This window comes from Staurois parvus, unplaced genomic scaffold (assembly GCF_062004578.1).
Source record: "Staurois parvus isolate SC_StPar_1 unplaced genomic scaffold, SC_StPar_1.0 ptg000196l, whole genome shotgun sequence".
Lineage (NCBI taxonomy): Eukaryota > Metazoa > Chordata > Amphibia > Anura > Ranidae > Staurois > Staurois parvus.
Genome location: NW_028317992.1, coordinates 5,055,775 through 5,083,456, shown reverse-complemented (window position 1 = coordinate 5,083,456; position 27,682 = coordinate 5,055,775). Strand labels below are relative to the sequence as shown.

General features: G+C 45.5%; 1 protein-coding gene across 1 annotated transcript in view; it reads right to left on the bottom strand.

Moving 5' to 3' along the window:
- Positions 1–27,682, bottom strand: part of LOC149461640 (rho guanine nucleotide exchange factor 17-like) — a 350,052-nt gene that overhangs the window by 85,727 nt on the left and 236,643 nt on the right. The window contains exon 2 of the mRNA XM_089678032.1: positions 23,026–23,103. Coding sequence (XP_089534158.1) covers positions 23,026–23,103 — 78 coding nt within the window. The remainder of the gene's footprint in view (positions 1–23,025; positions 23,104–27,682) is intronic.

The window sequence follows — 27,682 nt, the reverse complement described above, 5'->3', positions numbered from 1 at the left end:
ATAAAAAGAGAAAAAAACAAAAAAAACAAAGTTACACCCAAAAACTTAAAATCCCCCTAAAATTTGAACCTCCCCACCCCCAAACTGAAAGTGTAGGTCGGATGTACCTACACACAAAGTCTGCCGTCGTTCCATGAGCCCGTGTGATTTTACGGCTTGACACGTTCGGTATACATTTACTCAGCTCAACCTCAGCTTTTATATTTTACAAAAAAAACAGGTAATATATTGCGTTTGTGTGATCTAAAATTAACAAAGGTATTTTTTTACTGAAAGTTTGTGCTTGATAAAACTGTATCGCTAGTACTGTGTGACATAAAAATATTCGAACTACTAACATTCTATTCCCCAAGATCTTCACTCTCAGAAAATATATAACGTCTTGGTTTTAGGTCATCTTCGAGCCTAAACTGATTTTTCAAACATGTACAAAAAAAACAAAAACTTAAAAACCACTCTTGCAGAGAATTTCTTCCCTCACTGAATATTTGGTGAGATTTCTGTGTCAAGCTCTGGGACAGAATAGTGCCCCATCACTGATATTAGTGGGAGGAATAGTGCCCCATCACTGATATTAGTGGGAGGAATAGTGCCCCATCACTGATATTAGTGGGAGGAATAGTTCCCCATCATTGATATCAGTGGGAGGAATAGTGCCCCATCATTGGTATCAGTGGGAGGAATAGTGCCCCATCATTGGTATCAGTGGGAGGAATAGTGCCCCATTCACCAAGACTGAGCGATCGCAGAGGTGGTGGTGTCGGCTTGCTCCTGTCACCGCTTAGCACCTTCCAGGTCCTCCCTAACCCACCCTCTCTTTCCTTCCCCTCCTTTGAGGCGCACTGCATCCGACTCTTCTCACCCACCCCCCTAAGGATCGCAGTGATCTACAGGCCTCCCGGATCCATAGCCCGCTTCCTGGATGACTTCGCTGCCTGGCTCCCCTTCTTCCTCTCCTCTGAGCTACCGACCATCATCCTCGGGGACTTCAACATCCCCATCAACGACAACACCCCGGCTACTTCCCAATTCCTCCACCTAACCTCCTCTTTCGCGCTCACACAGCACACTCAATCCTCCACCCACCTCGGAGGGAACACCCTGGACCTTGTCTTTTCCCACCTCTGTACCCTCAACCAGTTCTCGAACACCCCCTTCCCTCTCTCCGACCACCACCTCATCACCTTCTCCATCTCCCCTTCCCCCAACCCCCCCCCTCAAAAACGCCAAACCATCACCAGCCGCAACCTCCGCAACCTGAACCCGGCCCCCCTCCACTCTGCCGCCGACCGCCTACACGACAGCATCCTCCCACTGTCATGTCCTGACATAGCCACCACCTTGTACAATGACTCACTGTCAGCTGCCCTAGACTCTCTGGCACCCCTAACCACACGCATCATCAAACCCAGACCACTTCAACTGTGGCAGACCGACAGCACTAAACGCCTCAAACGTCGCAGTCGCGCACTGGAGAGACTGTGGCGCAAAACCAGGTCCCCTCATACTTTCTCCCTCTACAAATCTGCATTTCTTATCTACACCTCCTCCCTCCACGCCGCCAAGCAGGCCTACTTTGTTAACCTAATAAACACCCTCTCCTCCTGCCCCCGCCGACTCTTCTCCACCTTCAACTCCCTGCTCTCCCCCCCCCCCCTCCTCCACTCAGTACCTCTCTCACCGCCCACGAGATTGCCACCCATTTCCACAACAAGATTGACGCTATCCGTAAGGACATCGTCAACTTGCAATCTACCTCCCCACCTAGCCTCCTCGCCCCCGTCACCCCTTCATCTCCCCCCTCCTCTGCCCTCACAACCGCACTGCCCCCCTCCTCTCCCAATGCCCCGCCCACCATAACCCCCCTCGCACTGCACTCCCTCAGCCCTGTCACTACTGAGGAAGTCGCCAAAGTCCTCTCAAAAGCCCGCCTCACTACCTGCCCCCTGGACCCTATCCCCTCTCAACTCCTCCGGTCACCCCCCTCTTCCCTCATCCGCTCCCTCACCCACATCTTCAATCTCTCCCTCTCTACTGGCGTATTCCCCTCCCCCCTAAAGCACGCGCATATCACCCCCATCCTCAAAAAGCCCTCCCTGGATCCCGCGGACCCCAACAACCTCAGACCCATCTCCCTGCTGCCACTCACCTCCAAGCTCCTTGAACGCTTAGTCTACGATCGCCTAAGCTCCCACCTTACAGACAATAACCTCCTTGACCCTCTACAGTCCGGCTTCCGTCCCCTACACTCCACTGAAACTGCCCTCCTCAAAATCACTAACGACCTACTCAACGCCAAAGCCAAGGGCGACTACTCTGTCCTCCTTCTCCTGGACCTCTCTGCGGCCTTCGACACAGTTGTCCACCCCCTCCTCCTTAATAAACTACTCTCCCTTGGCATCGGAGATACTGCTCTCTCTTGGTTCTCATCCTACCTATCCCGACGCTCCTTCAGTGTCACCTACAATGGTGCCACCTCCCCCTCTCTGTTGGGGTCCCCCAAGGCTCTGTCCTTGGACGCCTTCTCTTCTCCATCTACACCTCCTCCCTGGGCAAACTCATACAATCTCACGGCTTCAACTATCACCTCTATGCTGACGACACCCAAATCTACCTCTCCACCCCTCACCTCACCCCCACTATCTCCGCCCGCATCACTCACCTCCTAAATGACATCTCAGACTGGATGTCGCTACATTTCCTCAAGCTCAACCTCTCCAAAACCGAGCTTCTCGTCTTTCCCCCTGCCAACACCCCCCCCCCATCCTATCCATCATCACCAACAACTCCACTATCACTTCCGCCCCGCAAGCCAAAGTCCTTGGCGTCATTCTTGACGCGAACCTCTCCCTCCAACCGCATGTCAAATCACTCACAAACACATGCAGGCTCCATCTTCGCAACATTGCCAAGATACGCTCCTTCCTCACCCCAGACACCACCAAACTTCTAGTACACTCCCTCATCATCTCACGCCTTGACTACTGCAACGCCCTCCTCACTGGCCTACCCAAGTGCAGGCTCTCCCCGCTCCAGACCATCCTGAACTAAGCTGCCAGACTCATCCACCTCACCACCCGCTCCACCTCTGCCACCCCCCTCTGCCTCTCCCTCCACTGGCTCCCGATTGCCCAACGCATCAAATTTAAACTCCTAACCCTGACCTACAAAGCCGTTCACAACACTGCCCCTGACTACCTCACCAACCTTATCACCAAGTACCACCCTACCCGTACCCTTCGCTCCTCACAGGACCTCCTTCTATCCTGCTCCCTGGTCTCCTCCTCCCATGCACGACTGCAGGACTTCTCCAGGTCCTCCCCCATCCTCTGGAACTCACTGCCCCAATCCATCAGACTGTCGCCTTCCCTATTCACATTCAGGCGCTCCCTCAAAACCCATCTCTTCAGGGAAGCCTACCCCACCCTCACCTAACGGCCATCCTCCCTCATTCCTCCCACCACTTCATGCCCCTCAGCCACTTCCTACTGTACCTTTACCCCCTCCCTCCTAGATTGTAAGCTCGTAAGAGTAGGGCCCTCTTACCCCTCGTACATTGTTTGTTGTTGTTGTACTGTGCCATGTATTGTCCCCCCTTTTGTACAGCGCTGAGCAAACCCTTTGGCGCTATATAAACTCGTAGTAATAATAATAATAATAATAATAATCATTGGTATCAGTGGGAGGAATAGTGCCCCATCATTGGTGTCAGTGGGAGGAATGGTGTCCTATCATTGGTATCAGTGGGAGAGAATGGTGCCCCATCATTGGTATAAGTGGGAGAGAATGGTGCCCCATCATTGGTATTAGTGGGAGGAATAGTTCCCCATCATTGATATCAATGAGAGGAATGGTGTCCTATCATTGGTGTCAGTAGGAGGAATAGTGCTCCATCATTGGTATTAGTGGGAGGAATAGTGCTCGATCATTCATGTCATTGAGAAGAACAGTGCCCCATCATTGGTGTCAGTGGAAGGAATAGTGCCACATCATTGGTATCAGTGAGAAGAGTAGTGCCCAGGGGCGGACTGATCATTTGGAAACTCGGGCACTGCCCGAGGGCCCGAGGTCAGTAAGGGGCCCATGAGATGCCCCTGGTACCTTTTTCATAGGCTTTTTTGAGTTTGGGCAAGGACACAGGGGCCCCATGATCCCCTATTGCCCGGGGGCCCCATGAGTTGTCAGTCCACCCCTGGTAGTGCCCCATCATTGGTGTCAGTGGGAAGACTAGTGCCCAATCCTTGTTGTCAATTGGAGGAATAGTTTCCTATCGTTGAGGTCAGTGGGAGGAATATTGCTCCATCGTTTATATCGCTGGTAGTGTCCCATCATTGGTGTCAGTGGAGGGAATGGTGCCAATTTGTTGTTGTCAGTGGGAGGAATAGTGCCCCAGGGACCAGATAAAGGCATGCAAAGGGCTACAGTTTGAAGACCACTGATCTAAGATATAGAAGAAGCCAGGAGATGGCTTAGTCCGACAGACTCTACCTATACCTAAAATATCACAATTGGCTGTTAGATACAGAAAATCGGCAATTTTATTCTATTCTCCCATTAGCCATTTAAAAGACAAGTGCACTTTAATACAAAGTGCACTTATACTTTTTGCCCTGTTCTTGTGACCTAACCTAACCCACCCTACCCCTCCACAGATGCATACTCATCTCAATCAACGGCCGCAGGTCCACTGTTGGTTCATATCCAATGCTGCAAGTCTTCACTACCCTGGCTGCACCTGCGCATTCGTACACTAAACACTTCTATGGGGTTGTGTCTTGAGGCCCCATGCCCCTTCCCTTAAGCAGGGGGAGATCAAGGAACATGCGTTACCTGATCCCACTGTGGGTAATGAAGCCCAAAAAGGTACAATCATTTTGTCACTTCCAGTTTCAGAGCGGTCATTCCCCAGCTACTGTAGTCAGGGAAGCATCTAATCAAACAGGGAAGCATCTAATCGATCTGTGCTTGATTAGCTGCAGTGGAGGGTGAGGGAAACATTGGAGGGGGGGTCTAACAGACCATTTATGTCTCCATAAAGAAAACCTGCCCATGCTATCATGCAGGGGCTTGTTGGCCCACTTGTAATAGCAATAAAAAGTAAAAAAAAAAAAAAAGCTAAAAAAAAATTAAATTAAATGTTAATAACACAAAATGAATTAACCACCTCCCGTCCGGCCCATGTATATAAACAGCCGGATGGTGTCAGTGCAGGGTCGGGTGGCCTTTTATAAATGGCCTCCCCGCACCCTGCTTGTGAGCGCTCCCTGAGAGCGCGCAGCACCGCGATTCGGTGCCCACAGTGGAATACCAATCGTCGGATGGGACCTCTGTGCGAGGTCCCGATCATGTGATCACTGATTGGCCAATCAGTGATCACATGCAGAGTAGTAAGCAAGATGTCACTTCTGACATCATTGCTTACTATGTGTGAAATCAGTGAATGATCACAGAGATCACATGGTACAAGGCTATTCACAACAGCCTTGTACCATGTGACAAGTGACCAATCACAGCTCACACTGTAGTCCTTAATGGCTGCAAGAATGCAGTCAGAAAGAAGGAGAAATGATTGCTTTTACAGCCTTTATGGGTGTAAAAGCAATCAGTGTAAAAAAAAAAAAAAAAAAAAAAAATCTTCACCACCCCCCACAAGTAGTACAGTGTCACCATGGTAACACTGTACTGCTAGGGTCACAGTATGTAAAAAAAAACAAATAATATAAAAACATTTAAAAAAATTTAAAAAAAAGTTTAAAAATTATAATTTTTGGCTATAAACTAATTTGGGTTATATTTTTTTTTACTAAAAATATAACGGAAAAAACGTTGGCCAAGATTTATGATGAAATACTATTTATTTGTGAAATTTTATAAGAAAAACACTTTTTTTTTAAATTTTTGGACTTTTTCATTTACATAGCAAAAAAAATAAAAATCCCAGTGGTGAATAAATACCACTAAAATAAAGTTGATCTGTCTCAAAAAATGCAAAAAAATTCATATGGGTACAGTGTTGCATGACTGCGCAATTGTCATTCAAAGTGTGATAGCGCTGAAAACTGAAAATTGGCATGGACAGGAAGGGGGTGAAAGTGTCCGGACTAGAAGTGGTTAAAAAAAAAAAAAAAAAAATACAGCAGCCCTTTCAGTCTATGGAAACAGCAGTTGTGCAACACATCTGAAATATTGACGTGAACATCAGAGTGAGATAAATATTTCTAAGGCCACAATTCATATCAATCTCTAAATGAATCTGTAAAGCCTGTCAAAGCATTACCTATGATAAAGTACTGTCGTTTTTTTGCCATTTCACAGACAAGCTCAATTATGAATCCTAATATATGTTTGATATCTATTCACTTGATGTAATTCCATATTTTATATTTTTACCAAAATATTGGGTATTATATTGTGTTTGTATGCAATGGAATTCATTTTAATGTATTGCATCCTGAAAATATGGTTTTGATAAACAGCTGCGCAAATATCATGCAAAATAAATAAAATTGCAACTGAAATCATTCTATTCTCCAGAACCTCTGCTTTCAGAAAATATATAATGTTTGGGGGTGCTAAGCAACTTTCTTGAAAAAAAAAAAAAAAGTAGGATTTTAACCACTTGCTAATCAACGTACACACACACTATACTATATATACAGTGGGGATCGAAAGTTTGGGCACCCCAGCTAAAAATTTGTATTAATGTGCATAAAGAAGCCAAGGAAAGATGGAAAAATCTCCAAAAGGCATCAAATTACAGATTAGACATTCTTATAATATGTCAACAAAAGTTAGATTTTATTTCCATCATTTACACTTTCAAAATAACAGAAAACAAAAAAATGGCGTCTGCAAAAGTTTGGGCACCCTGCAGAATTTATAGCATGCACTGCCCCCTTTGCCAAGCTGAGACCTGCCAGTGTCATGGATTGTTCTCAATCATCGTCTGGGAAGACCAGGTGATGTCAAGCTCAAAGGTTTTAAATGCCCAGACTCATCTGACCTTGCCCCAACAATCAGCACCATGGGTTCTTCTAAGCAGTTGTCTAGAAAACTGAAACTGAAAATAGTTGACGCTCACAAAGCTGGAGAAGGCTATAAGAAGATAGCAAAGTTCGGAAGGAAAAATGGATTTAATAAAATTTCAGCAAATTTTGGATGGTAACTTGATGCCATCTGTGAAAAAGCTGAAGTTAAAGAGAGGATGGCTTCTACAAATGGATAATGATCCTAAACACACCTCGAAATCCACGGGGGATTACATCAAGAGGCGTAAACTGAAGGTTTTGCCATGGCCTTCACAATCTCCTGACCTCAACATAATTGAAAATCTATGGATAGACCTTAAAAGAGCAGTGTGTGACAGACAGCCCAGAAAGGAAGAATGGGCAAAGATACCTCAAACAAGAATTGAAAGACTCTTGGCTGGCTACAAAAAGCGTTTACAAGCTGTGATACTTGCCAAAGGGGGCAGTACAAGATATTAACTCTGCAGGGTGCCCAAACTTTTGCAGACGCCATTTTTTTGTTTTCTGCTTTTTTGAAAGTGTAAATGATGGAAATAAAATCTAACTTTGTTGACATATTATAAGAATGTCTAATCTGTAATTTGATGCCTTTTGGAGATTTTTCCATCTTTCCTTGGCTTCTTTATGCACATTAATACAAATTTTTAGCTGGAGTGCCCAAACTTTCGATCCCCACTGTATATATATATATAAGCACACACACACACGTCCAGGGTATTAAGTGGTTAAGCCAGGATCATGGACAGCTACAGACAATCAGGCCGCTGCAGAGGACCATCCATTCCTCCCCATCCTCTGTGACTTGTGACAAATGAAGCCGAAGAATCAATGATTTTGTCACTTCCGTTTTCAGTTCTCTCTTTATTGGCCAATACAAGCCAATGAAGCATGCAATCAATCTCGGTTTGATCGTTCGCTTTGGAGGGTAGAGGAGAGATCTGGGGTTGAATAGACCCCCGATCTCTCCATAAAGAATACCTGTCACTGTTGTCCATCCCTTGTGATAGCAATAAAGTTGGGATAGTGTAAAAAAAAATAAATAAAAGTTTTTTAAAAATGTAAAGTGCCCCTTTTCCCTTGTGCAAATGCAAACACCCATGTAGATCCAGCACACATATGTAAACAGTGACTGCACAAGACGTGAGGTATCACCACAAACGACAGAGTGGGAGCAATACTTGTAGAACCAGAGCTCATGTTTCACGCTAACCTGTGATAGCTTTTAAAGTGTTGCCTATGGAGATTTTTAGTTACAGTAGTATGTTGCCATTTCAAATCTTGACATGTTTGGTATCTATTTAATTAGGTGCAACAAAATCTTTTATATTATACCAAAAATTGGGTATTATATGGTGTTTGTCTGCACTAAAATACATTTGAGTGTATTTTTTCCTGAAAATTTGCATTTATAACAGCTGCTCAAATATAATGTGACAAAAACTGCAACAACCATCATTTTATTCTCCATGACCTCTGCTATCAAAGATATACGTTTGGGGGGGGCTTGAAGTAATTTTCTAACTTAAAAAAAAAAAGCAAAAAACAAAAAGCACATTTTTACATGAATGTGAGAAATGACAAAATTGTCCTGGTAGGCAAGTGGTTAATGTGTGTGAAGAATTAAAAAACTGACCCAGGAACAAATTGGTTGAAGATGAAAACCCTAACTGAATGACATTTTGTCTGGTAAAATTCTGTAGATCATAAAATAAATAAAATCTGTTTTCCCCTTTTTTCAGTAGAGGAAGATGAAAGAGCGCACAAACCTTGCGCATTACCTCAATAAATAGTGACTAATTTTATTAAAAAGGAAATATACTCACAAAGTGATGGTATAACAGGCATAAGTAACCATAATCCAAACAGGGTTACAGGTAAATCGAAAGGGGGGGGGGGTGAAGGCTAACGCGTTTCGAAGGGTGCTCCCTTCTTCATCAGAGCTGATAAAAAAAACAAATGCAAATACAATTCCCCTTTTTTCATACTTTGTTACATCTCAGGGCTGCTGATTTCCTGCATTTCCTGTCTACATGCACTCTAGCAATGCTGCATAAAAGTTTCCTGATGGTGACAACAGTAGGCCCTGCCTACGTAATGTGTGATTAAAAAACTGCTGCTTCTAGTCTCCACTGGTGTGACAGGATGACAACACAAGAGCACATCTAGGGGACAGGGACAGGGCGTTGTCACCATATAACAGGATGTGTCTGATCAGGGACCTTCATGCCAAAATTACCATTTTTTAGTGAAAGCTGCAGAGTTAAAAAAAAAAAAAAAAAAAAAAAATGAAACTTACTTCTGAAATGACACTAAGGCTACGTTCACACTGGCGTTGTGTGCAGGCGGCAGAGAGGCGTTTGGGAAGCGTTTTTACCGCTTCCCAAACGCCTCGGACAATTCTGCACATTGCAGCACATGGTGCTGTTCTAACGGGAGCGTTAGCGTCGTGGCAAAACGGATGCCTCTGGTCGAGTCAGGAGGCGTTGAAGCCTCCTATTCTAGTCTATGGTGCCGCTCCGCAAACGCCGGCGTTTGCGGCGTGGTTGCGGAGCGGTAACACCATTCAAACTTCATTATAGGCGTTTGTGGGGCGTTTTTAACGCTTGGCAAACGCCTAGCAACCGATGCTAAACCGCGCATGCGGCGTTTGCCGAGCGTTAAAAACGCTCCGCAAACGCCGGACCAACGCTTGCCAAACGCTATAGGGGCGTTTGGCAAGCGCTGGTAAAACACTCAAGTTTGAATGAGCCCTAACATTGTAGGTGAGATATTCATGATTAGGTTTACTTGCTTTCCCTAGAACACTGTGTCTTCGTGGTCTGCATAGTGGGCTCGGAGTCTCTGCAGAATTTCGGGGGTGTTCTGTACCCGAGGCCAAACGCTGCTTGCAGTAGGAGCAGAATATCCTGTGGACAGCTTGTTCCTGTACATCAGTGCGATCAATCTGTATGCCCAGCAATCAGCGGGAGGAAACACTAGAGATGTGTATTGGGGGGGGAATAAGCTGCAGATGAAAAGCTGAAGATGTCACTGAGACGTTCAACTAGAAAAAAAATCTGCAGAGGAGTCGAATGTTTTACATTTGGAGAGAACATTTTAAAACCTACAGCCTTGAAACGCCCTTTTATGCAAGGCAGAAAGAAAAACCGTGCGGTGTCATTACACGAAATTGCGTCAAATTTGGAACCAACGGAAAAGGTCAATGTTCTTTTATCTGCATCCAAATAGGAAGACGTAATGCAATATAATAGCTCATGAAATATTCAATCTTCCCAATTACACATTAAAAGGATCAGTATTACAAAAAAAAAAAAAGAGTGAAAAAAAATATATATTTTTTTTATAGATGTCTTCATTCACATTTGTTCCCACATTTATGCAGACCAAACTGTCCAGACGTAACAAACTAGGGTTAGAATAAATGACACAATTTAGCAAAAGTATTTGGACACCCCTCCAAATTATTAGGGTTTTTCAAGTGAAGGTAGTGTCAAAGCTAAACTCGGGGCACAAAAAAATCTCATTTCAATGTATTCCTTAACCACTTGCCTACCAGGCACTTATACCCCCTTATTTACCAGGCCAATTTTCAGCTTTCAGCGCTGCCACACTTTGATTGACAATTGCGCGGTCATGTAACATTGTACCCATATGAAATTTTGATCATTTTTTTCTCACAAATAGAGATTTCTTTTGGTGGTATTTAATCGCCACTGGGCGCTTTACTTTTTGCGCTATAAATAAAAAAATTGCAAAAAATTTGAAAAAAAAAAAAAAAGTTTCTTTGTTTCTATTATAAAATTTTTCAAACAGGTAATTTTTCTCCTTCACTGATGTGCGTTGATGAGGCAGCACTGATGGGCACTGATAGGCGGCACTGATGGGCACTGATAGGCAGCACTAAAGGGCACTGATAGGCAGTACTAATGAGGTGGCACGGATAGGCGGCACTGATAGGCAGCACTAATGAGGTGTCACGGATAGGCGGCACTAATATGCAGCACTGATAGGCGGCACTGATAGGCGACACTGATGATGGGTACTGATAGACGGCACTGACTGGCATCACTGCTGGGCACTGACTGGCGGCACTGACTGGCACAACCGCTGGGCACTGACTGGTGGCACTGACTGGCAGCACTGCTGGGCTGCACTGGTGGGTGGCACTGGTGGGCAGCACTGGTGGGTGGGCACAGGTGGGTGGCACTGCTGGGCACAGGTAGGTGGCACTTTTGGGCACAGGTGTGTGACACTGCAGAGAGGCACAGGTGGGTGCACTGCTGGGCACAGGTGGGTGATCTGCTGGGCACAGGTGGGCGGAGCTAGTGGGCGCACTGCTGGGCACAGGTGGGTGGAACTTGCGGGTGGCACTGCTGGGCACCGATCATCAGAGCACTGATCATTAGTGCCCTGATGATCGGTGCCGATCCTCACTCTGACAACTGCCGGTTCTCGGCAGTACTTTCCTCACGATCTGACAGCGTGAGGAAAGTGCAGCCGAGAACCGGCAATTGCATTTCCCTGTGATCAGCGTGTCATTGGACACCGCTGATCACGTGGTAAAAGGCCGCTGTGATTGGCCTTTTACCACATCACATGATCAGCTGTGTCCGTAGGACACAGCGATCACGGAGATCGCCGGGTGCGCGCCCCCTGGGGCGCGCAGGAGAGCGCGTTCTGGGAAGACGTCATATGACGTCCACCCAGAACTGGCCGGCCGCAGTGCAGCCGTCATTCGGCTATCTGCAGTCGGCAACTAGTTAACCTCCCTGGCGGTATGATTATTTCAGATTTTTGGTGCTGAAAGCGGAACCATTATTTTGCATGGAAGTTTGGCGTTTTATATTGTAGGCCTGTAATTCTTAGGAATAACTCACTGAAATCTGTCTGAACAAGAGTCTAGTAAACATCCCGAGTATGATAAAACTTGAAACACGAAATCATAAATTATAATTTAATAAATAATCATAAAAAATAATATAATAATAAATGTAATTCAATAATATAATCAAACCAAAAACACTGAAATTTGAAATAGAGCGCCAAGTTCGCACATCACTGAGCAAAGTCGTAAACTCGTTTTCAGTGTTTGATGACGAATTTCCCCCACGAATCATTATCACTCAATTCTGAAAGTGGTTCTGATTTACTATCGCTGTTCTCTAGCCGGTCTAAAATCGCTTTTGACCTAAAGGGACGCTTTTTGGACGCCATGGACGTTTCTCAGTTTCCAGGCAGAAAGAACAGTAAAAATGCAGGCAGGGCACAGGACAAAGCACTCGGGACAAAATGTATGTGAAATGGTTTGATACAGGAATGTTATACTATGTGATTTTAGTGATTTTAGTGAATGTCACTTTTTGTCATTTTCAAATTTCCCGCCAGTTCCATCCCCGTACGTCCCGACGTTGCAGGGGATAGAACCCAGATGACAGATGCCGGCATCCGCCGGATTACATTGCCGGGGACACTGCAGGAGGGACATCGCGGGAGCGCAGGACAAGGTAAGTGATTAAGAGATCCCGGAGCAGCGCCGCATGGTAAGCCCGAGTGTAGCTCGGGGTTACCGCTTGTGGTACTGAAACTTTACCCCGAGCTACACTCAGGAATACCACCAGGGAGGTTAATAACCAAAAAGGATATAAACCTACTTTTAGTGCACCAAATGCCTTTGCAAAGCCAGATATTTCCTGGAAAAGTAGCAGTGATACCATCTGTGCAGCACAGTATCCTGTGCAGGGAGCAGAGATGTGAGGGAGATCCACTCACTACAGGTTGCCTTCAGAAAACTACAGGAGAGGGCAGAGACAAGACCAGCCACCCTGCACAAGGAGAGAGAGCATCAATGACCGCTCTGTATTACAGGAAGTTCCTACACAGAGGTAAAGTCTCACACTGTATTGCAAAAATCGGGAAGAAATACACAAAGCATGCCAAGATCTCAGTAAGAGTACACATAACTGTTGTATTTAGAAAATCATAGTTTATATCAGAGTTTAGCTTTAGGGCTCTTTCACACGAATGTTCCGATCGGGTTCGCTTGCCCGTTTTTTAGGTGGACCCGATCGGAACCTCCATTCTCCTCTACGAAGTGGCGGGTGTAAACGAACATCCAATCCAATAAAAAGGGATGGATGGGGATCCAATTCCCTCTCCGTCTGTTGGATCGGATAAAAACGGACAGGCGGTCCATTTTCATCCGACCGCCCATTGAGGAGAGCGAGCAGCTTGTGTCTGCTGTGCAGCAGAGGAGGGGACACAGACCTGTCATCCGCTTGCTCAGCGGGGATCATCGGAGAGATCCCCCTCCAGGGGCGGACTGACCATTTGGAAACTCGGGCACTGCCCGAGGGCCCGGGGTCAGTAGGGGGCCCCATGAGATGCCCCTGGTACCTTTTTCATAGGCTTGTTTGAGTTTGGGCAAGGACACAGGGGCCCAATGATCCCCTATTGGCCGGGGGCCCCATGAGTTGTCAGTCCGCCCCTGTCCCCCACTGAGCAAGTGGATTTTGTAAACGGGACAGTGCATGGTCATACCAGTGCGATTTGCAATTTGAAATCGCACATGAAATCGCATCTAATAAATGTGAATGCAATTTCTAAAGTAGTTCTTGCATTACTTTTTCTGCAGTTTTGTTGCGATTTCTCATAGAATATAATGGAAATCGCACTGCAAATTACAAGAAATCGTTGAAAATCTTCACAAGTTGCAATAAAGTCTTCAGAAAATCGCACCTGAAATCGCGCTGAAAACGCACACAAATCGCAGCGGTGTGACTGGTGACTAAAGAGTAACTTCACTTTTGTTGAGTGAAAAAAAAACATTTACCTCTGGGTGATCTATGTACTTTGTAGGGATTTTAACAAACTTTGCTGCAGATTCCTACCTTTTGTTATTCTGAAGAAATAACGGTTTGTCTGTGTCCATGTGCAGAGTGAATCTGGCATGCGAGTGATTTTTATTTTTCTCAATCAGCTGCTGCACTTGCAGGGCTGTAATGAGGAAAGTGGCAGGGTCTCAATCCCTTTAGATGTGATTTCCCTTTGGGAATTTCAAATCATAAAAAGGCATTTTTGTTGCAGGCGATGCTCAAAAGCTGGCTTATATCTTAGTGCAGACGTCTAGGAAAATCAGTGAGCCAATCACACAAGCAGGAAATTACATTTCAAATCAGAGACTCAAAAAAAATCAAAGCCTCAAAACCCAACACCACCTTAAAAAAATAAAAAAAAAATAGACTCAGTAGGTATAAAAATAAAAAAGCATATTAGCATGCACAGGGGCGGCTGACAACTCATGGGGCCCCCGGGCAATAGGGGATCATGGGGCCCCTGTGTCCTTGCCCAAACTCAAAAAAGCCTATGAAAAAGGTACCAGGGGCATCTCATGGGGCCCCCTACTGACCCCGGGCCCTCGGGCAGTGCCCGAGTTTCCAAATGGTCAGTTTGCCCCTGAGCATGCATTGCTCAGCTTCAATCTGGAGCTTACCACTCTAGTACTTGTTTCCACCACCATCTTCCGCTGTGAATGCTAGTAAGGGAGGTCAGAAGGCTCCTGATGTGAGGTGTTGCCGTGTTTACTGCGAGGTTTATCACATCAGCTACGAAGTTTGAATAACATTGAAAAATAGAGCCCTATAGCTTAGAGCAGTGGTCTCCAAACTGTGGTCCTCAGGACAGATGCGGCTCTTTGCTTGCCTTTATCCAGCCTTTGGGACATTATTCCTCTCATTGAAACAAGGCATTATTCTTACTACTGACACCAGCGATGAAGCACCATTCTTTCCTCTGACACCAACAGTGGGACACTATTCCTCCCACTGATACTAGTGATGGAGCCCTATTTCATCCACTGGCATCAATGATGGGGCACTATTCCTCCCACTGATACCAATGATGGGGCACTATTCCTCCCACTGATACCAATGATGGGGCACTATTCCTCCCACTGAGACCAACGATGGGGAACTATTCCTCCCACTGATACCAACGATGGGGCACTATTCCTCCCACTGATACCAACGATGGGGCACTATTCCTCCCACTGATACCAACGATGGGGCACTATTCCTCCCACTGATACCAATGATGGGGCACTATTCCTCCCACTAATACCAATGATGGGGCACTATTCCTCCCACTGATACCAATGATGGGGCACTATTCCTCCCACTGATACCAATGATGGGGCATTATTCCTCCCACTGAGACCAACAATGGGGAACTATTCCTCCCACTGATACCAATGATGGGACACTATTCCTCCCACTGATACCAATGATGGGGCGCTATTCCTCCCACTGACACCAATGATGGGGCGCTATTCCTGCAACTAATACCAATGATGGGGGACTATTCCTCCCACTAATACCAATGATGGGGGACTATTCCTCCCACTGATACCAATGATGGGGCACTATTCCTCCAACTGATACCAATGATGGGGCACTATTCCTCCCACTGACACCAATGATTGGACACTATTCCTTCCACTGACACCAATGATGGGGCACTATTCCTCCCACTGATACCAATGATGGGGCACTATTCCTCCCACTGATACCAATGATGGGACACTATTCCTCCCACTGACACCAATGATTGGACACTATTCCTTCCACCGATACCAATGATGGGGCACAATGTATCCCACTAATACCAATGATGGGGCCTTATCCCACCTCTTCCTGAACACAGTTTTTTTATCACTCCTGAGGCATTTTATACTTTCACAGGCCTTAGTCCAGCCCTCCTAAAGTGTGAAGTACAATAAAAGTTTGAAGACCCCTGGCTTAGAGGAATGCAAACAATTACAGGGCTTTGTTACCTAATATCAGTATGTACATTCAGAAGCCAGACAGTTGACAAGAGTAACACGTTGGTCTTCAGTTACCTTCTGCCTGCTAACTATCCAACTATCTATGCTAATAAAAACAAAAAATATGTGCAGATCTCCTGCACACCTGTCAGTGTATATTTGTGCGGGCAAACCTCGTACGGGCAAGCAGATACTTACCGACAGGAAGACTCAATGAACTACCATGGAGCTCCACAGTTCATTGAGAACTACAATCTGACAGCTGCAAAGGCTGTTGGAACTTGTAGTGTTCTCATTCATAGAATACTGTGAATGAGTGACGCGTCCGGTGGGCAGAGCGCAGCGCAGCCAAGAAATTTTTTTTTTTTTTTTTTTTAATTGTGACAGCTAGCAGGGAGGAGACATGTTACATCCTGAATATGGGTGTAACATGTTACGAAAGGTGAACTTTACTCTAACCTCTTGCCAACCGCAGATAGCCGAATGACGGCTGCACTGTGGCCGGCCAGTTCTGGGTGGGCGTCATATGACGTCCTCCCAGAATGCGCTCTCCTGCATGCCCCTGGGGGCGAGCACCCGGCGATCTCCGTGATCGCTGTGTCCTACGGACACAGCTGATCACGTGATATGGTAAAAGTCCAATCACAACGGCCTTTTACCATGTGATCAGCCTTGTCCAATGACACACCGATGACCGGGAAATGCAATTGCTGGTTATCAGCTGCACTTTCCTCACGCTGTCACAGCGTGAGAAGAGTACTGCCGTTACCATCAGTTGTCAGATAAGGGATTGGCACCGATCATCAGGGCACTGATGATCAGTGCCCTGATGATTGGTGCCCAGTAGTGCCACCCACAAGTGCCCAGCAGTGCCACCAACCTGTGCCCATAAGTGCCCACCAGTACCACCCTCCTGTGCCCAGTGCCATCCATCAGTGCAGCCCAGCAGTGCCATCCATCAGTATCGCCAGTCAGTGCCCAGCAGTGCCACCAGTCAGTGCCCAGCAGTCAGTGCCACCCATCAATGCCTAGCACTGCCGCCAGTCAGTGCCCAGCAGTCAGTGCCACCCATCAGTGCTTAGCAGTGCCGCCAGTCAGTGCCCATCATCAGTGCCAGCTCAACAGAGCTGCCTATCAGTGCCCATCAGTGCTGCCCATCAGTTCCACTTCATCAGTGCCGCCTCATCAATGCATATCAGTGAAGTAGAAAAATTTTTTTTTGCTCTTTTTTTGTTTATAGCGCAAAAAATAAAACACCCAGCAGTGAGTAAATACCACTAAAAGAAAGCTCTGTTTGTGTGAACAAAAAATTATAAAAATGTCATATGGGTACAGTGTTGCATGACCGCGCAATTGTCATTCAAAGTGCGACAGCGCTGAAAGCTTAAAAATGGCCTGGTAAGGAAGGCGGTATAAGTGCCCGGTAGGCAAGCGGTTAAAGTGGTTCTAAAGTCAAACTGTTTTTAACCTGAACACATTGCGCTTCATTAAGGTAATAAAATGCCTCACTAACTGTTCCCCCCCTAAACTGTTACCTGCCACCGCTCACTGATCCAGCACTGTTCTGGTTGCAGTACCATTCTCCCCTCTTCGTGGTTTCACAGGAGGCATTAGGAGCAGTGGGAACCTTGTGTTCTGCTTCTGTCAGTCAAACTACTGTGTGGAGGCACAGGAATGGGGGTGTGGCTTATCAGCACTGCGTGTGTGTATGGACACAAGCAGCCTAGCACTAGAACCCGCCCACAGGGGTGCCCCCATAGCTCATGGCTTGTTAAGGGGGCACCCAGACAAAGAAGGAGCAGAGAGCGCCATCAGGAGACTGTCAAAGAGAAGGTAAAGGACCACACTGTGCAATAACATTACACTGAGCAGGTAAGTACTTTATAACCTATTTTTATTTTAGTTTGAAAAAAAAATTTCTGTGATATCGCTTTAAGGTAGAACTAAATACCCTAAACCTTATTCATGCAATTGCATCTCTTGAATGGTCTTACATTGTAAAGAAATCATCAGCTCTCAGTCGACTTCCAGGGACTCTACACACAACTGTGGGTGCATTTCCATTTTCTGATCCTCCTTCCCAAAGCCAATTTCACTCAAAAAAGGAGGAGAATGATTCAGACACTGTTTGCTTGCACAGATTTGCTTACGCCGTACATTGGCCTATGGTTCTCTAGCTTATTGAATAGGGAGACAACAATGCTGCTGTATTGTGATGCTATTAAGCATTGTTGTCACTATGACATGACATCACTTAGTGGCAGTATAACCAGATATTAATGTGTATATAAAGCCATATTTTTTATTTCTAGTCTTGCATAGCATGTGGGAGGATTGGAAACTCCTGTTAGGTCTATGCCCCCATTGGGAAGATTCACTCTCTTTATTGGTCTCCATGAACATCGTCAGCCAGACAGTGATGGAAAACCAAAAATGTGCAGTCACCAGAACAGGAGCTGAGAAGAAAAGAAAAAAAAACTAAAAAAACATCCATTGGGGACCCAGTTCCAGTAACAAAGAAGGAAATTTCCCTCACTGAGAGATATTTCCACACTTCCTGTTGTGTCTACAGGACAGGAAGTGAAAGGAAATCATAAAACAGAAAATAAAAAAAACCCTGACACCCTTAATTCTTCCCTACTCTATCCAAAACTAAATAAATAATTGGCTATACATACCTCAGCAGAAAAGACTAAGCATAATTACATTAGCAGACCATGACCAGCAGATATATAATTTTTGACTTAGCGTTATATAAACTTTAAAAAGGGGCGCCTATAAGTAAGCTTGCACAATTGGAAATACATATTTAGGTTCTTCCACAAATACATAGAAGACTGGTACTCTACGGTGATGGCAGTACTGAGAGAGAGAGAGTTTAACCAATGAACAGCATAGAATGGAAGTCACGCAGGGATCCTGGTAATCTCTGCAGATGTAACTGTCACTTCCTACATTTTCGCTTGTGTAAGTAAAGCTCCCAGCAGGAAACATACTGGTAATTTTCCACTTTCAGCCGCGGAGCCACAAATACATACTCAGGAGGTCTGTGGTTAAAGGGCAACTCCACACAGCAAATGAAATCAGTCAGTGGCTAATGGAAGTTAGGGGTCATCTGACCTGGTTTTTGAGTTGTTCTATATCCTGCAGCGTTTTGGTTTGCTCTATAAGCTCAGCATTTGGCTCCATGAGTTCATACACATTTTTATGTAACTTCATCCTCCTGAACAATGCCAGCTAAGCAACACTGCATCTTTGATTAGAAGTTTTATTTATTTTTGTTGTAGCAGACTATTTTTCTTTCCTGGTATTTTAAAAACAAGCCTCAGAGAGTGGATAGTGAGGGTTAGCAGCAGGAAGCCATCCATGCCCCTTGCCTCGGCAGGAGGCATCCATGTCCCTCATTTTGGATGTAATAGGAGTCATCCATGCCCCATATCTTGGCAGGAGCCATCCATGCCCCTCATCCTGGCAGGACCCATCCATGCTCCTCATCTTGGCAGGAGCCATCCATGCCCCTCATCTTGGCAGGAGCCATCCATGCCCCTCATCTTGGCAGGAGCCATCCATGCCCCTCATCTTGCCAGGAGCCATTCATGCCCCTCATCTTGGCAGGAGCCATCCATGCCCTTCACTTTGTACCTGATGGGGAAGCAAAGCCTGAGCATTTACCCACCCACTGTGGCCCCATGCAGCTGTGTGCACTGCTTTGGCTAAGGTTACATCTTTGCTTCCATGTATAGTTCACAAATATATGTACATGGTGCAGCTGTATGATTACTACATGCAGAATCTGCTTTACAGGGTCACCATAGTCAAATGTGTCTTAAATATCCTCAGTCAAAGAAATACACTATATTGCCAAAAGTATTGGGACATCCCTCCAAATCATTGGATTCAGGATTCAGGTGTTCCAATCACCTCCATGGCCACAGGTGTATACAATCAAGCCCCTAGGCATGCAGACTGCTTCTACAAACATTTGTGAAAGAATGGGTCGCTCTCAGGAGCTCAGTGACTCCAAGCGTGGTCCTGTGATAGGTTGTCACCTGTGCAATAAGTCCATCCGTGACATTTCCTGGCTACTAAATATTCCACGGCCAACTGTTAGTGGGATTATAACAAAGTGGAAGCAACTGGGAACAGAAGCCAAGTAAAATGACAGAGCGGAGTTGGCGCATGTTTAAGCGCACAGTGCAGAGAAGTCGCCAACTGTCTGCAGAGTCAATAACTAAAGACCTCCAAACTTCGTGTGGCCTTCAGATTAGCACAACAACAGTGTGCAGAGAGCTTCATGGAATGGGTTTCCATGGCCGAGCAGATGCATCCAAAGCCTTACATCACCAAGTGCAATGCAAAGCGTTGGATGCAGTGGTGTAAATCACGCATTGGAGACGCGTTCCCTGGAGTGACAAATCGCACTGCTCTGTCTGGCAATCAAATTGATGTGTCTGGGTTTGGCAGTTGCCAGGAGAACGGTACTTGACTGATTGCATTATGCCAAGTGTAAAGTTTGGTGGAGGGGGGATTATGGTGTGGGGTTGTTTTTCAGGGGTTGGGCTTGGCCCCCTAGTTCCAGTGAAGGGAACTCTTAAGGCATCAGCATAACAAGACATTTTGGACAATTTCATGCTCCCAACTTTGTGGGAACATTTTGGGGGTGGCCCCTTCCTGTTCCAACATGACTGCACACCAGTGCACAAAGCAAGGTCCATAAAGACATGGAGGAGCCAGTTTGGGGTGGAGGAACTTGACTGGCCTGCACAGAGTCCTGACCTCAAACGGATAGAACACCTCTGGGATGACTTAGAGCGGAGACTGCGAGCCAGGCCTTCTCCCCCGACATCAGTGCCTGACCTCACAAATGTGCTTCTGGAAGAATGGTCCAACCTTCCCATAGACACCCTCCTAAACCTTGTGGACGGCCTTCCCAGAAGAGTTGAAGCTGTTATAGCTGCAAAGGGCGGGGCCAAGTCAATATTGAACCCTACAGACTAGGACTGGGATGCCATTATTATTATACAGGATTTATATAGTGGCAACAGTTTACACAACGCTTTACAACATCAAAGGCAGACAGTACAATTACAATAGAAATGAATACAGGAGGATTCAGAGGGCCCTGCTCTTTAAAGTTCATGTGCGTGTAAAGGCAGACATCCCAATACTTTTGGCAATATAGTGTAGCTCTTTCTTCGGATGGCCACTAAAAGGCATAACTGGTGTTTTTCCACGATGTGCTGTTGAGATACAGGGTCAGCTAATCTCTATTGAACAAAAGGATCAGAATTCAGAGCTGATGATGCTCCCTTTCAGCAGAGATCACATGACCAATTGCCTACGATTCCTAGTCACATGAACAGCAAGAGGGGAAGCTGTGAGCAGCATTATAGGCAAGTCGTAAACCTTTACTAATAGAAATTTGACCTCTCCGAAGATGTTGACTGCCTTGCTGTGACTGAACTTGGATCAAGCATGTGGCAAGTGAGGTTAACATTCCCTGATCCACATACTTATTCTATGTTAATGTTTTAGAAATAATAAAGACTTAGGCTCAGCCGGACAGAAAGGCCATGTATTTCACTCCGCATTGCTTTTGATGAGGTAAACATGGAGGCTGACAATTCCGGTCTTTGGCTGTTATGCTGATCACATGGGGCTTTATTGCTTTTCAACTCACTAATTTACTTAGAGCTGCAAATCTGACTTTTGCTTGCTGCATGCTTGTTCCCAGGGGCGGACTGACAACATATGGGGCCCCCGGGCAATAGGGGTTCATGGGGCCCGTGTCCTCGCCCACACTCAAACCACACCCAAAAAAGCCTATAAAAAGGTACCAGGGGCATCTCATGGGGCCCCCTACTGACCCCGGGCCCATGGGCAATGCCCGAGTATCCAAATGGTCATTTCGCCCCTGCTTGTTCCATGTCAGAAGGTATTGAAGCAAGAGACAGTTAGGCATCTAGTATTTCTGGAAGGTGATCAGCAGCCTCTGCAATAGGCAGTTAGCACTCGTGTACCTGTATATTTATATTGTATCTAGCACTAACAAAAAGTAGTACAGCAATTAGAATAAATTTTCTTAAAAGGATTTGGCCATACACTATACAATTTTCTGTACAATTTCCTTTAGAATTACCTTCAACTATTTAGAGCAAGGGCCTGCCTAATTAGATATAATTGAAAGCCCGATGGGAGGGGCGAAACGCGTTGACGCATTTCCGGTCCACACCCTGTACGTCTGACGTCATTTCCGGTGAGTGGAACGCACGCTGAGCGGTGCCTTCCAGTGGCCATCTTGGTTAATTGTGTTGGTCTATGAGGAGTCCTGGCTTTGTTTCACTGTGGATGTGAGATTCCTGGAAGAAAAAGGCTGTAGATTTGCTGGATTGAAGCCTACTATATCTAATAAATATGCCTTTATGAAGTGATTGACATGTGAGTGGCCTTAATCTCTGTTTTAAAAGGTTACTATTGTGTGACAATATTATACTATGTGAGTTTTTTCTTCTGGTTGAACGGTGGAGCCTATTCGGATGGTGAAGCTTTCCTCTAGTGTGGCAACAAGGAGGGATTAGGATCCCTAAAATTCCTTAAAGGTTTTTCACTCACCAAGTTCTGGTGAGTGTATTTGATGTTGGTTTGTGCACGGGTGGAAGGTGGAAGTTCCTTTTTTACATCTAAAGAAATTTTGAAGAAAAGAAGTTTACACATTTATATAATTTTTTTAACACATGGACTTTTGGTGGTTTATTTTATTTATAAGTGAGGATAAGCACTATTAATTTATGCACGTATTTTATAAGTTTTTATGAGTGATTAAGAATCTAATTTTGCGCTGTTTATTTATATTCATATTATATGGTGTTTGGTAAATCTAAAGCAAAATTCTCAAGAAAATTGTATAATGTGGCTGGCCATACTTTATACAATTTTCCTTTAGATTTACCAAAAAGCATATAATATGAGGTCAAACCTAAACAACACTTTCAATTATATCCAATTAGGCAGGCCCTTGCCCTAAATAGTTGAAGGTAATTCTAAAGGAAATCGTACAGAAATTGTACAGAAAATTGTAAGAAATTTGTATAATGTATGACCAGCCTGTATTTCAAGACATTCCAGATCTGTAATACAATCTCATTTTATTCCACACTTATGGTGCTTGGTGTACAGTACCTCCATCAGTGTGCGCAGGGATTCCACGTATGACTGTTCAGTATCAAACAGAGTCAGGAAGACATGTTTTCTCATATCCTGCAAGGAAAAAAAAAAAAGACATGGTCAGAGAAAGGCATGATGGGAAAGATGATTCAGATAATTCAGCAGCTCACATGTTGTTAGGAAGAAGAAGCACTACGGCTTATTGATATATAGACACCATCTCTGGATCATTCCACCTCATTGCCGGCCACAAACTGTTACAATTGTTATTTTATTGGGTTGAGACAACATTTTGTCTTTTAATTGCCTAATTAAAAAAAAAAAAAAAACAGATTACCCCACATCCACTACACAATACGGAGGTGCTTCCTGTTTCCTGAAATTCCTCACCAATCACAATATACAGCAAAACTATAAGGCCTTGTTTAGACTTGCAGTTGGAGAGCCACAAAAATGCACGGTTGAGCTGCCCTTACCTTTAAAGTGGAAGCAAATTTAACTTTTTTTAAAATTTGTTGACCAGCTGGGTATTTATGACAGAAGAGATCCTATCAGTCTTTGCTGCCATAAATGCATCCTTCTGCCTGCCAGCTGTCATGTTCACTGAGCTGCACACATGCAGCTCAGCAAACATTTATAGCCCTTGTGCTGTGGCGATGTGACTCCAGTGAGCATGCGCAGGAGTGACGTCATCGTGGCCCAACCTATCACATGGCAGAAGGCAGGGAAGGAAGACCAGCTGAAGATGGAAGCGCTTGAGGCCCACAAGATCGATCCCACCGCAGCACTGGAGAGCACCGTTTTACAGGTAAGTCTGCCATAATATGCCAAGCATATGGGAGTGACGTCATCGTGGTCCAACCTATCACACGGCAGAAGGCAGGGAAATAAGACCAGGTGAAGATGGAAGCACCCGAGGCCCACAAGATCGATCCCACCGCAGCACCGGAGGGCACCGTTTTACAGGTAAGTCTGCCATAATATGCCAAGCATATGGCATATGGGAGTGACGTCGCCGTGGTCCAACCTATCACATGGCAGAAGGCAGGGAAATAAGATCAGGTGAAGATGGAAGTGCCCGAGGCCCACAAGATCGATCCCACTGCAGCACTGGAGGGCACCGATAGACAGGTAAGTCTGCCATATTATGCCAAGCATATGGCATATGGGAGTGACGTCATCGTGGTCCAACCTATCACATGGCAGAAGGCAGGGAAGGAAGACCAGGTGAAGATGGAAGCGCTTGACGCCCACAAGATCGATCCCCCCGCAGCACTGGAGGGTACCATTTTACAGGTAAGTCTGCCATAATTTGCCAAGCATATGGCATATGGGAGTGACGTCATCTTGGTCCAACCTATCACACGGCAGAAAGCAGCGAAATAAGACCAGGTGAATTTGGAAGTGCCCGAGGCCCACAAGATCGATCCCACTGCAGCACTGGAGGGCACCGATGGACAGGTAAGTCTGCCATATTATGCCAAGCATATGGCATATGGGAGTGACGTCATCGTGGTCCAACCTATCACATGGCAGAAGGCAGGGAAGGAAGACCAGGTGAAGATGGAAGCGCCTGAGGCCCACAAGATTGATCCCACCACAGCACTGGAGGGCACAGATTGACAGGTAAGTCTGCCATAATATGCCATGCATATGGCAGTGACATCCTCATGGCCCAACCTATCAAATGGCAGAAGGCAGGGAAATAAGACCAGGTGAAGATGGAAGCGCTTGACGCCCACAAGATCGATCCCCCCGCAGCACTGGAGGGCACCGTTTTACAGGTAAGTCTGCCATAATTTGCCAAGCATATGGCATATGGGAGTGACGTCATCGTGGTCCAACCTATCATACGGCAGAAAGCAGGGAAATAAGACCAGGTGAAGATGGAAGCGCCCGAGGCCCACAAGATCGATCCCACTGCAGCACTGGAGGGCACAGATTGACAGGTAAGTCTGTCATAATATGCCAAGCATATGGCATATGGGAGTGACGTCATCGTGGTCCAACCTATCACACAGCAGAAGGCAGGGAAATAAGACCAGGTGAAGATGGAAGCAACTGAGGCCCACAAGATCGATCCCACCGCAGCACTGGAAGGCACCGTTTGACAGGTAAGTCTGCCATAATGTACTAATATGCCATTGATACTAGCACATTAAAGGCATAACCCACCTGGGGGCCCCTAAAAAAAATAATAAATTATGTAGAAGAGTTTACTACTGCTTTAACCTGCAATAGGCAGGGAATAGGGATGTTTACGTGCCGCAATGCTTCGCACCCATGGTAAAGTTGACCCAACATGTAGCAACTGGTGGGCAGCAAGCCCGCTGAATTATACACATTCAAGTAAATGGGGAAGTGCTGCAAACGCCCTGCAACCGCATGCAATACTTGTGGCTGTGGTACATTTGTCAGCAAAATGGGGTTAGAACAGGGAGGTGGGGAGGCGTCACCGCCTGTCAGTAGCCTCTGAAGCTCGATCAGGCTTTAGAGGCAAGGCAAATTTAGACATGTCCAAATCCACCCTTAGGGCGTTTTTACACTGCTCCGTTGAAAAAATAAAGTGTAAAAAAAGTATATGTGTTTTTGATGCATTTCTTGGTTGGCATGCACCTGTAAAACATGGACCAAAAATACAACCACAGTGCATTTTTGACACGGAAACATTTCCACAGTCTCCCCTGCCCCAGTGATAAGACTGTAATAGGGGATCATGGGGCCCGTGTCCTTGCCCAGACTCAAAAAAGCCTATGAAAAAGGTACCAGAGGCATCTCATGGGGCCTCCTACTGACCCCGGGCCCTCGGGCACTGCCTGAATTTCCAAATGGTCAGTTCGCCCCTGGGTGCGACCAAGAACAGGTGCGTTTCCGCACAGCGCATGTAGGGCAGCCCATTCATTTTAATGGGCTGTCCTATGTGTAAGAAACATGGAAAAGAAGTTCCTGACTCTTTTCCAAAAACGCACAGCACCATGCGATTTGGCTTGCATGTTTGCAGATGTGCGCAGATGCCAATAAATAATGGTACCCTCGTGCGTCTGCAAAAGGGCAGTACATTTCAGTGCATCTCATGGAAGTGCATGATTTTGCACGCATTCTGGATACACACAGATTGTAAACCTAGCATTACCCCCAGTTCATATATCCACGTTCCTGCGGTCCGCATTTTGCGCGGGCATGAGAGCCCATTCATTTGAATGGACTCCCGTGCCCCGGGACACGCAGGGAAGAAGTCCCTGCCCTTCTTCTGAAAACGCAGCTCACACGGGAACCTCGGTTCCCAGTACGGTTGTGACTTCCAATGCGGGCGGTGAGCCATTAGAATTAATGGCACCCGCCCACGGGTCCGCATTCTTCTGTGCGGGTGGTGCGGCTGCACGGATTTTTGTGCGGATCCGCAGCGGCACCACTCGCACAGATGTGAATCTAGCCTTAATGTTGCATGATTGCGTGCTCTCTGAGCCGGCATCTCAGTCCAGGAAGTGGATGATGCCTGAACAATTTTGGCTCTGTCCTTCTGGAGAGAGGAAAAAAAAAAATGAGACAACGATATTGTCAGGGGGATCTCTGTCAGAGGTAATAAATACCTGGAAGGGTTACAATTACCCATTACATAGCATGCATGCATTGTACATGAAAAAAAAACCATCAAAAACTTGGTCTACTAACAGTCACATGACCATCGCATTTAGCCATCACCACCTGCACGGTTGCCCAATATAGGAAACTTCCTGCAACAGGGATGAGAAATTTCTGGGCGAATTTTAGTTCACAGGGAACTGGTCCTCTTTTGTGTCTATTATAGTTTGTCAGCACAACCTCTGTAAGCTGCCAGAAAGCCCTAGAATCTTCTGGCTCTGTACCCATTCACTCACAGATATGGGGAGCACGGTGCAGAGAAGGTCGTTCGTAAACATTAAACTGTTGGATTTACAGGAAATATAAAAGACGGTGGCTATAAACTGATCGCCATGGTAACCCTCCTGACTCATCGCTTCAGGCACGTGGAGCGCACATCAAGCTATCCGCATATAAGCACGCCAGCCATCGTCATGAATGAGGATACTCAAAGGGAACCAGTTACAATGGAGCTTATGCAAATTTCAGTTTAGGATAATTGTTACTAATCAGGTTTACCTAAAAATATGTAGATTTTCTATTCTATTCTTATCTTTTCCTTTATTTTCTATTTTTATTTTCTATTCTATTCTATGATTTTCTTTTATTTTCTCTTCTATCCTATTGTTTTTTCTAGTCTATTCTTTCTATTCTATTCTTTTATTTTCTATTCTATTTTCTGTTTTACGCTATGATTTTCTTTTAATTTTCTCTTCTATTCTGTTGTTTTTTCTAGTCTATTATTTTCTATTCTATTTTTTATTTTCTGTTCTATTCTTTAGTCTATTCTTGTTTTCGCATTCAATTTCATTTTCGAATTTGATTCGAATTTCGGACATAATTCAGTTTCATTCATTTTGATTCGTTTAAAATCGCTACTATTATAATCTGGAAATTCGGATACATCCAAATCTCCAAACAACGAAATATTTGTCCGAATTTCAATTTCAAACGAAACGAACTGCACGTTTGCCAAGCACTGCCACAACATTATGGACAGAAACACCAATAGGATAATCCTAGGGTTCCAGTGCTGTGTAGCCAATCCTCC